The sequence below is a fragment of the Bison bison genome, unplaced genomic scaffold, assembly GCF_000754665.1.
Source record: "Bison bison bison isolate TAMUID 2011002044 unplaced genomic scaffold, Bison_UMD1.0 scf7180017864461, whole genome shotgun sequence".
Classification (NCBI taxonomy): Eukaryota; Metazoa; Chordata; class Mammalia; order Artiodactyla; family Bovidae; genus Bison; species Bison bison.
The window spans coordinates 20,224,426-20,235,510 of record NW_011495023.1 but is presented as its reverse complement, the minus strand read 5'-3'; the positions used below and the strand labels follow the sequence as shown (position 1 = coordinate 20,235,510).

General features: G+C 53.8%; 1 protein-coding gene across 1 annotated transcript in view; it reads left to right on the top strand.

Annotated features, from left to right (window-relative positions):
• Positions 1 to 11,085, top strand: part of LOC105003078 (sodium- and chloride-dependent glycine transporter 1-like) — an 18,069-nt gene that overhangs the window by 3,344 nt on the left and 3,640 nt on the right. Inside the window, exons 2-11 of the mRNA XM_010860048.1 lie at positions 308 to 455; positions 1,034 to 1,165; positions 1,535 to 1,805; positions 8,252 to 8,384; positions 8,580 to 8,714; positions 8,796 to 8,899; positions 9,303 to 9,540; positions 9,630 to 9,764; positions 9,884 to 9,983; positions 10,072 to 10,172. Of these exons, the coding sequence (XP_010858350.1) occupies positions 308 to 455; positions 1,034 to 1,165; positions 1,535 to 1,805; positions 8,252 to 8,384; positions 8,580 to 8,714; positions 8,796 to 8,899; positions 9,303 to 9,540; positions 9,630 to 9,764; positions 9,884 to 9,983; positions 10,072 to 10,172 (1,497 nt within the window). The remainder of the gene's footprint in view (positions 1 to 307; positions 456 to 1,033; positions 1,166 to 1,534; positions 1,806 to 8,251; positions 8,385 to 8,579; positions 8,715 to 8,795; positions 8,900 to 9,302; positions 9,541 to 9,629; positions 9,765 to 9,883; positions 9,984 to 10,071; positions 10,173 to 11,085) is intronic.

Sequence of the window (11,085 nt, the reverse complement as noted above, 5' to 3'; positions counted from 1 at the left end):
CTCAACTTGAGCTCTCTGTCAATGTCCCACCTCTCAGATGCTGGCAGCAGCTCCTCAGGTGGGCTGGTTTCCCCAGCACAGGGTGCTAGGGGGCTGGTGAGGGAGGCCCCGCTTGGCACCCTCTGGTAGCCAGTCTTCCCTCTGTGCTCCTCTGCCAGGCCTGCCTGCAGCTTCTGTCAGCAGAGGGGAAGCCCAGGGTGGGCTGGGGGCCTGGAGGGTCCATGGTGTCCCCACTAGGGGAGGTCTGAAGGGTCAGGCACCTCACGCTAATGCCTTGCCGATGGTGGCTTTTCTCTTGTCTGCACAGAATGGTTTTATGCCCGACGAGAAGGACCACAGCCTCCAACGGGGCAACTGGGGCAACCAGATCGAGTTTGTACTGACGAGCGTGGGCTATGCCGTGGGCCTGGGCAATGTCTGGCGCTTCCCATACCTCTGCTATCGCAACGGGGGAGGTACCCAGTGGGCACAGGGCAGGGACCACCCACATGGACAGAGCCCAGCCACCATGGCCCAACCACACTCCCTTCCAGGACAGACCCCACTCCAGACAGGCCGGCCTCTGGCCCTAATCTCCTTTGCCCCCACCCTGGCTTAGGTAAACTTTACCCCCTGACCTTGGCAGCCTGATCCCTCGAGGGGAGAAAAGATAGAGAGGCAAGCAACCCAACCTCCCAAGTCTCAGTTTTATACCCCCCAGCATTTCAACAGCCACCCCCAAAATGATTCAGGGGATATTTGAGGACCCCATCAGCTAATGTATGTGAAATTGCTTGGTTAAGTCATCAATTCCCACCCAAACATGGCAGCTCTAGGACCTGGGTTCAGCTCAGAGCAGATTTCCTGGGAACCCCTGTCAAGTTCAAAAACAGGCCGTGAGCAGTGTGCTTCAGACTGAGGCTCCAGTCCAGGGCATGGCACACCCTCCTGGAAGCCCAGCCAATTGCAAAGGTTCTGCTGTTGGGTTCTGAGCAGGAAGAGGGTGGGATTTCCCCAGAGCTGGCCCTGAGCCAGCCCTCTCCCTGCCCACCAGGAGCCTTCCTGGTCCCCTACTTCGTCATGCTCATCTTCTGCGGGATCCCCCTCTTCTTCATGGAACTCTCCTTCGGCCAGTTTGCAAGTCAGGGCTGCCTAGGGGTCTGGAGGATCAGCCCCATGTTCAAAGGTGAGGCCTGGATGGGGTACACACACACACACACGGGCCTCGGGGGGCCGTGCTGACTCACCCATCTGTATAAAGACTGCCAACCTCTATGGAACCCGGGTGTTGACCCGAGGTCCACATCAGTGGCCAAGGCCAGGGACACATGCTGGGATCCATTGTTTACTTGGCCTCTACCCTCTCCTCCTACCACATGCATACACAAAAGCCCTTCGCCCACTCCCCTACTCAGCCCCCAGCTCGCTCCTGCCAAGGCTTTGACCTGCCCCTTCTGTGGCCTTCCATGAAAGCCTGCCCCTCAGGCCCTTCAAAATTAGCTTTGCGTCCTTCAGCTAGGTGTGTGAGGCTGCTCCTGCCCTTCCCCTCCCCCAGGTGTGGGCTACGGCATGATGGTGGTGTCCACATACATCGGCATCTACTACAATGTGGTCGTCTGCATCGCCTTCTACTACTTCTTCTCGTCCCTGACGTCCGTGCTGCCCTGGACCTACTGTGATAACCCTTGGAACACGCCCAACTGTGTGAGCATATTGGAAAACCCCAACATCACCAAGAGCACGCAGCCTTCTGCCATGCTTGGCAACGTCTCTCAGGCACTCAACCAGACCCTCCAGAGGACAAGCCCCAGCGAGGAATACTGGAGGTGAGGCCCCCATGGGAACTGGGCTTCTAGGGGTTATCCTGGGAGCCTATCTTCAGCCCTCCCTCTTCGCTAAAGGGCAGTAGTCTGCAGTCTAGGGAGGGTGCCAGGAATAGAGCAGGGCAGGCGTTTGGGAAGAAATGTAAGGAGCTCGCAGCCCACTTCAGGAGAAGCTGACACACAGGCTTTGTGAGTTTGTGAGCATCCTTACACAGCAGCATTGAGGCTCCAGCAGTCAGGTCAAACAAGGAGGGTCGCGGCAAAGAGGGGTGGCTTCCTGGTAAGCAGAAGAGCACGGGCAGAGGCCCTTAGTTGCAGATAAGCCTGAGGGAAACCGTTGTGACGAGGGGTAACAGGTGTGTCGGGAACTCACCAGCCATGTGGTAGCCTACAGGGAGTAAGTGACCTCTTGGAGGGCTTACAAGAAAGAAGCATAGACCTAACCCTGCAGAACCAAAGAAGAGCTGTGGAAGTTTCCTGAGCCCAGAGCTGTCATTATCAAGCTGTGTTTGGGAAGGGCAGCCTGGCACCCCTGAGCTCTGTGCTGACAGAGAACGGAGTCCCAGGGCTGGCTTGAAGGGAAGCTGTTGCTGGGGGTGTTTGGAACATCTTGTCCCAGCTGGGTGGGTGTGAGGGCCCAGCAGGACATCCTGGAGGAAATTCCCCATGTCCTGTTGAGGAGCTCGTGGGAAGAGGGCTCTGTGGGCTGGTGGGCAGGCCTCGTTCATTCATTCCACAAACATTTATGGCGTCCACTCTGCTGGGCCCTGTGTGCCCATGGGGTATGAATGGCCCTGAGACCATGTCACGAGGAGGTCACAGTCCAGAAGGGAGATGGGTAGTTAAAGCTATTTGGGGAAGGGGCCTCAGTGCAGGTATATGCAGGGATGTGGTGAGGGCAAGAGCAGGTGATCAAGAACACTTCCCATGGACTTCCCTCGAGGTCCAGTGTCTAAGACTCCGAGCTTCCAGTGCCTCCACTGCAGGGGGCACAGGTTCAATCCCTCCTCAGGGAACTAAGATCCCACATGCCAAGCATGACAGGGTCAAAAAACAAATCATAAAAAAACCCAAGACTTCCCAGAGGAGGGAGAAAGGAAGTATAGAAGGACTGGGAGACATGGGCAGATGAGCTGCAGCCAGGAGGTGGCAGACTGGAGCTGGGGTTGGGAGCAGGTAGGACAGAGTATTGGGACAGAGGAGGCCAGGACATCAAAAGACACAGGGCTTCCACTGCCGGTCAGAGGCTTCAAGGCCTTCTCCACGCTGTGATGGAGAGTCAGGGCTGAGCAGCGGAGGTCCCAGTGACACTTGAAGTCCTAGCACGTCCATGTCCTCTAAACCAAGGGCCAGCACTCAGAGCCTCAGGGCCCAGTGTCCCTGGGCTGCTGCTGCTGCATACGTGCTCAGTCATGTCTGACTCTTGGCAACCCCATGGGCTGTAGCCTGCCAGGTGCCTCTGTCCATGGAATTTTCCAGGCAAGAATACTGGCATGGGTTGCCATTTCCTACTCCAGGGCATCTCCCTGACCCAGGGATTGAACCAGTGTTTCCTGCACCTCCTGCATTGGCAGCCACCTGGGAAGGCCATGTGCTGCGCTACAGATGTTCAAAGATGGTTAAGATATGGTTGCCGTCCTCAAGACTCATGGTGGAGACCGTAGAGCCGTTGCCTCCCAGTGAGGTTTGGGCAAAAATACCTCTGGGCAGATTCAGTCGTTCAGTCATTGGATGGGTCATTTCCTGAGCACCAAGTAGGCACCGAAGACTGTACTCAGAGCAGGGACAGAGCGGGGACTAAGAGACTCCACCCACTTAGTTATTCTGCTACATTTGGGGCATGGTGTGGACTGGGCAACTTGATCTAGAGAGAACCTTCTGGAAGGTTCCAGAAGCATAAAACCCGGAGAGGCTCCAGAAATTATCACCCCAGGGGCTGTCTTCCAGGGTGGGGCTACTGCTTGGCAAAGATCAGGAGATTTTATCCAGTGCAATTAGAGGGGAATTTCCCTCCAAGAAAACTAGCCACGGGTCAGGAGGTCCACAGGATGGCCCGCTAAACTCCACTCCTTGTCCGGGGCTGGAGCCAGGCCTCCCTAAGGAGCCGCAGTCCCAGGCAGGACTCCTTCCCTTCAGGATGGCTCTCTGCTGCCCCCTCCTGGAGAGCCTAGGGAAGTGACCTTTGAGAGGGCTGCCGAAGCTGGCTTCAGCGAGATGAGGTGAGCAAGCACCCCCATTTCTGGGCACCTACTATGTGCTTATTGTTGTTTAGTTGCTCAGTCGTGTCCAACTCTTTTGCAACTCCATGGGCTGTAGCTCTCCAGGCTCGTCTGTCCATGGGATTCTCTAGGCAAGAACACTAGGGTGGGTTGCCATTTCCTTCTCTAGGGGATCCTCCCAAACCAGAGATCAAACCCGTCTCCTGCATTGGCAGGTGGGTTCTTTACCCCTGAGCCACCAGGGAACTATGTGCTAGGCATATTATATGATATCACCCCCATTTTCAGATTCAGAGACTGATTCCCCGATGTTAAGGAACTAGGCCGCAATGCTGTGTCAGGATATACATGTATCAGGATATACATGTGTCAGGATATGCATGCCCTGCTGTGCCTGGGGCCTAATGTGAATTAGGCCGATGATACTCTGCAGGCATTCTGGGTCCACAGTCTCCAGCGACCCTTTGGAAAGCTGCACAATCTCATTTGAGCCCCACAGCAACCCTATTAGATAGTGTGTGCCGGTTTTATAAAATATTCCCATTTTACAAGTGAACAAAGCAAATCAAGAGAAAGATGGACTCCTCTAAAGGAAGAAGAGTTCCCAGGGCAGATTTCTGAGCCCATGTCTGCCTTTCGCCCACCCTTTGGCCTCCAGCCTTCTCTGCCTTCACCACATCTTTACAGCATTACCTTACAGTCCTCTGAGAGCTGATCTGATGCCTGCCAGGCAGGCCCTAAGTTCAGGAGCATGCCCTCATCTCCCCAGAAGACACCTGACACTCAATGGGACTTGGATCCCAGCACCCCTCTCTCAGTGTCTTCATGCCAGCTCCGGAGCCACACAGACCTCACTCAAATCCTGGCTGTGCTACATACCAGCTTGGCCTTGTGAGGTCACCAAACCTCTTTAAGTCTCAACTGTTCATCCATTAAGTGGGAGTGGATACAACATCATTCTTGTTATTATAAAGATGTAGCAGAAATCACTAAGAACAGTGACGGGTGCTCAGTAAGCACAGTGATAGCCACTGCTAGAGATGCAGTGAAAATAGATGAGTGTCCTGTTCTCAAGGCATTTACCATCTGGTTGGGGAAATTAAAAAATAATGCAGAATAAGTCAAGAGATGTTATGTGAAAGCCAACTTGTAAATATGTGTGGTTCCAAAAGTTTTTCAGTTAGTTGTTTGGTCTCAAAAGCACATGGTCCAAAACCAAAACCAAACGTTAAATATGGTGCCATAAAGAGAAAGAGTTCAGAAGATTAGCTTTCCAAACCCTTTAAACCCTTGTATTGTATGCTAAACTCTTGCAATAAGAAAATAATACAAAAAAAGAGAAAATAATACAAAGTACTACCAGTGTAACATATGTAACTAGACAAAGTTTTTAGAAGAGTCTTTTGAGCAAGGAATGGGTTTTTTACTTTGAATGCTGGTGCTTGACCCGGTGGCTGTTCTGGAAGGCAGAGCCTCCCAACATGACGTGCCCCAAATAGTGTGCCAGTTCGGTCAGGCTTGGGCAGCCCAGAATCTCCAGCCCCGATGCCTTCAGCTTTGAGTGACCTTGTCTATTTGCCCCATGGGCCCAAACTATTTTTTTCTGCATGTCCCAAAGGGAAAAAGATTGGAAAGCACAGCCAGCCGCAAGGGTCCAGGAGCCACTCCTGGGAGGAGGGGGTGGATCTTATTCATCCCTTTATCTTTGGTTCCCCCATGGACTGAGAGCCTGGAAAGTTTCTGACCCTGATGGCGGTCAAGCGAACCAACACAGAGGCAGGAGTTTGGCAGAAGAGGGATGTGTTGGTCAGCGCCCTCTGCAGTTCACAATATGAAGGGCAGCCTAGGAGAATATTGGAGGCAGAGGACGCCTTCTCAGGTGCTTGCACGTCTGACAGTCCGGTGGGCTGAGCAAACAAACAAATCCCGGACCTGGCAACATTGTCCCATGAGGGACCAGGGTGACCACCCATCACAAGGTATTAAACATGTTTTCATGAGGTTTGAGAACTGAGTTGGAAAAAAAAATAAAAAGAGCTAAGATTAGAGGACAGCCTATGAGCTATGCTGAGAAGTCTTCAGTGAAAGAGGGGAAAGAAAGGAGCCCGTATTTTTCTAAATTTATCTACAGATTATCCTAGGTTGAAGTTATGATGCCCATTTTAAAGATGAGGAAACTGAGGCTCAATAGTTTGTCTCTTGCTCATCAGTTTTAGCCTGGACAACTCCAACAGCCAAGCCAGTCCCCCTCCAGATACTCCCCTTTATACTTCCCAGTCAATTTTCCATGATGTTAATTCATTCATCCATTCAGCAAATGCTTATTGGGCATGGCTCTGTGTTAGGCACTTTGCAAACCACTGGAGGGATACGCGAATGAACAAAACAGACAAAAACCCTTGCCTTCATAGAAGGCAGATAACAAACTGAATAGTAAAATGTACAGTGCGATAGAAAGAGACATACACTGGAGGAAAATACAGCCAAGAACGGGGTAAGGTGTGCCAGGCTGGGGCTGGGGTTGTAGTTTTAATCCGGGTATCCAGAATAGGCCCCTTTGCAAAGAGGACACCCAAGTAAAGATTTGAAGGAAGCAAGGAGGGAGGCAACCATGTCGACAAGCCCAGCTGTGTAATTTGTGGGGCCCAGGGCAAAATGAAAAGATGGGGCCTCTTGTTCAAATGTGTTCAGAATTTCAAGATGGCAATGGCAGGACATTAAACCAAGCACAAGGCCCTTCTAAGCACGGGGCCCTGTGTGCCTGCACAGATCTCACACCCATGTGGACATGGGTCTGGGGAAAGAGTACACCAGACAGGGAAGAGCATGTGTAAAGGCCCTGAGGTGGGAGTGGGCCTGGCACGTTTAAGGAACAACAAGGAACCCGATGCAGCTGGAGAAGTGAGTAAGGGGGGAAGGAGCAGGAGAGGAGATTTGAGAGATGGCAGTTAGGAGATAGTGGATCATGAAGGGCTTTGGGCCACTGTATGGACTTTGGTTTTTCCATGGCCAGAGATGGGAGCTGCTACAAGGTTTTGAGCCGAGGAGAGGCCTTGAAAGACCTCTTCTAAAAACCCTCCAGAAGCTTCTCATTGATCTCAGAATAAAATTCAAAGTTCTGCATCTTGACTTCACAACTTCTCTTGATCTTGTTCCTTCCTATCTTTATCCTTCTCTGTTCTTCTCCCCTTCTCCTCCAGCCTTCCTGAGTTACTGACATGCCCAGGCAGTTCCTGACCCTGTCCTGCTGCGTCATGACCTGACCCTGACCGTGCCCTCAGCCTGGCATGTGCTTTCATTTCTCTTCACCCGCTTTTTCTCCATCCTTCAAACTTTGGTTCAAGCCTCCCCTCTTCCAGGAATACTTCCAGCGTGTTCGTCCCCATGGGGTTAAGACGCTACTGGCAGTGCCCACAATACCTGATTTAGGTCAATATGCCTAGCAAGGGCTTGGCACGTCAACATCCAGTAGATTGAAGAAACACAGCTGGCATGGCATAGGGCTCCAGAGAGAGTCATGCATACTCAGGAGAGGAATTTAGGTTCAAGTCTAGGCTTGTGTGCTCCAGTGTGTGTGCTAAGTCACTTTAGTCATGTCCAACTCTTTGTGACCCCATGGACTATATCCCTGCATGCTCCTCTGTCCATGGGATTCTCCAGGCAAGAATAGTGAAATGGGATGCCATTTCCTCCTCTAGGGGATCTTCCCAACCCAGAGATCAAACCCATATCTCTTACGTCTCCTGCATTGACAGGTGGGTTCTTTACCACTAGCGCCAGCTGGGAATCCTCTGTCTTTTCTCAGTACTCCACTGCCTCCCTCTGTTCATCAGAGTTGGAGGACTAGTGTTTGTGAAAAGATCACAGAAGGCTTCCTAGAGGAGGTGACACCAGATAGGGTACGTCCAGTCTGGAGGAGAGGGGCTTCCTAAAGGAAAGGCCTGTGCCGGGTCTGAGCAGGGACAGGGAGACCTCCACACCCTAGGGGCTGAGGAAGGTAGCCCAGGCCTGGGGTGTGGCCTGCAGGTACCCTCAAGGATCCTGGGAGAGGCAACAGGCAGAGAGGCCTGGGCAGGCTGGGGCTGGGGCCTCACCAAGGCTCCCATCTCAGACAAGCCGGCTGCTGGGCCTCCGTGAGAAAGGAGGGAGCTGCCAGGCTGGGCCCTGGGCCTTGGGAATGTGTTGCTGGATGGTGCGGCTGGCCCTCAGTGCCAGAGTATCCCCTTCTAGTTTCTGCGTGCTGAACCTGTCGGATGACGTTGGAAACTTCGGGGAGGTGCAGGTGCACCTCCTCAGCTGCCTCCTTGTCTCCTGGGTGGTCGTCTTTTTCTGCCTCATGCAAGGGATCAGGTCTTCAGGGAAAGTAAGTCCCCTCCCTCCAGGATCTGTGCCCACGGAAATATCCTGCCTCCCTGCCTGGGTTTTGTGTGTGTGTGGGGGGGGGCTGTGATGAAGGCATGTAGGAGGGACCAGAGGACCCATGGTGGTTGAGGGGGCAGGTTGAGGGGTGGAGTGGGAAGAGCCCAGAGGAGTCCAGTGGGGCCCCTCTCACCCCCAGGTGGTGTACTTTACGGCCACATTCCCCTACGTGGTGCTGACCATACTGTTCTTCCGTGGTGTGACCCTGGAAGGAGCCTCCACGGGCATCAAGTACTACCTGACTCCACAGTGGGACAAGATCCTGGAGGCCAAGGTGGGCTGTGGGTGGAAGGTGACCTGGAGGGATGGGGAGGGGCAGAGAGGCACCAGCCTCTGACCACAGCTCCTCCTGCAGGTATGGGGGGATGCCGCCTCCCAGATCTTCTACTCGCTGGGCTGCGCATGGGGCGGTCTCATCACCATGGCTTCCTACAACAGGTTCCATAACAACTGTTACCGGTGAGAGTCTCTCCACCAGCGCTGGGGCTGCCCCCTGTTCCTGCCCTCTCTGCAGCCTGACTCTGCTTCCCCCAGACCCACCAGATCCAGTGCAGCCTTCTGGCCTGCCAGCACCCTTCCTTCCATTCACAGCCTGGAGATGCTGGCAATGCCGGGTCTGGTTCCAGTCACTGCAGAACACAGAACATTTAGGCAGAAGAGAGAAGGGGTGATGATAGTGATGCCCCAGGGGTCTGTAAGGACTCAAGAGCCTCACACCCACTTATACAGGTCCAGAACAGACCAGAGAGGAGATTGGGGGTACTTTTGTTCCTAGAACTTTCCCTGTCTCCAAGTCTGCTGGCCCAAATTGGGCAGGAGGAACTGAGCTGCGTGTCCTGACCACGTGTTTCCCTCCCATTAGAGACAGTGTGGTCATCAGCGTCACTAACTGTGTCACCAGTGTCTATGCCGGCTTCGTCATCTTCTCCGTCCTGGGCTCCATGGCGAATCACCTGGGTGAGGACGTGTCCCAAGTGGCAGAACACGGCCCAGGCCTGGCCTTCGTGGCATACCCAGAGGCCCTCACACTGCTGCCCATTGCCCCACTCTGGTCCCTGCTCTTCTTCTTCATGCTCATCTTGATGGGGTTAGGCACTCAGGTACGAGGCATGGGACTCGGGCCTGAGGCTCAGGGTGGGAGGAGGCAGGGCCAAGAATAGGCCCTTGCTCTGATGGCCGTGTCCTGCAGTTTTGCCTCCTAGAGACGCTGGTCACAGCCATTGTGGATGAGGTAGGGAATGAGTGGATCCTGCAGAAAAAGACTTACGTGACCTTGGGCGTGGCTGTGGCTGGCTTCCTTCTGGGTATCCCCCTCACCAGCCAGGTAAGAACCAAGGCAAAGGCTGGGCTGAAGTTGCCAGGGTATGGGGTGGGGGGAAGACAGCAGAGAGAAGGGGCCCGTAGCCTCAGCCACCCCCAACTCAGCTGCCCACTGGCCCATAGGCAGGCATCTACTGGCTGCTGCTGATGGACAACTATGCGGCCAGCTACTCCTTGGTCATCATCTCCTGTATCATGTGTGTGTCCATTATGTACATTTACGGTAAGTACCCAAGCTTCCACGGCCTCCTGTGTCCCAGCCCCTGGCCTGCTCACGCTGTTCTGTGGGCTGCTGACCTCCCTCTGTCCAGGGCACCAGAACTACTCCGAGGACATCCAGATGATGCTGGGGTTCCCACCACCCTGCTTTTTCCAGATCTGCTGGCGCTTCATCTCACCAACCATCATCTTTGTAAGTTCCTTGCTGGTCCCTCCCCTGCTGCCCCGGTGGCGAGCATCCTTCTCTTGGGAACCAGCCAAGGAAGAGCACGAGCCCAACCATTAGGCCAGAGCTCCCCCTGGGGCTCCACACCCACAGTTCAGGTCACTGGAAGTCTGAGTGAAGCTGTACAGAGTCAGACAGGTGTGGAGACTCAGAACCACCCAAGCCCTGGCCTTGGGTTAGGAATGGAGCACAGGGCCCTGTATTTGATGGAAGACAGTGCCCAGCTTCAGAAGGGGAAAATAGGCTGGCAGCAGCTGAGAGCCGGCCCTCCCTCCCTGGTATAAACCTGGCATCCCCCCAGAGGAGCCTTGGAAATCATAACTGACCTTGGCATTGGCCTCTGACAGCTTCACTGAGCTCGTGTCTCTAGTCCCTCATAGCCGAGGCGCTTGGAGTGCTCAGGGTATGTGGTGTGAATGCATGTTCCAGAAGCAGGCTGTGCAAGTCAGGTATCAGCTCAGGATCCGGGACACCCTCCTAAGCCACCTTGGAATAGGCTGGCTTGGGAAGGGGAGTTCTGGGTTTTCACCAGTATTCAACACCTGCAAGACAGACCCCCCAGCAGGGAGTAGAAGTGGTGGAGGGAAAGCCCACCATGACCAGGAACAATATACTAAGTCTCGTGATACAACTCTCCATGGTTTCATTATTATCCCCACTTTACAGATGAGGAAACTGAGGCCCTGGGATGTTAAGTAATTGATCCAAGGTTATATAGCTTCTAAGGGTCAGAGCCCTCATGTAAAGCAGGTGGTCTGATCTGGAGCGTGTGTGCTGGGCCCATGCTGCACTAGAAACAAGTTTAGGAGGAGGAGTGGTCTGTGGACTAAAAACCTTCTGATTTTGTTCCTTTATGATCAGGGTGAGAAGTCGGGGGTGG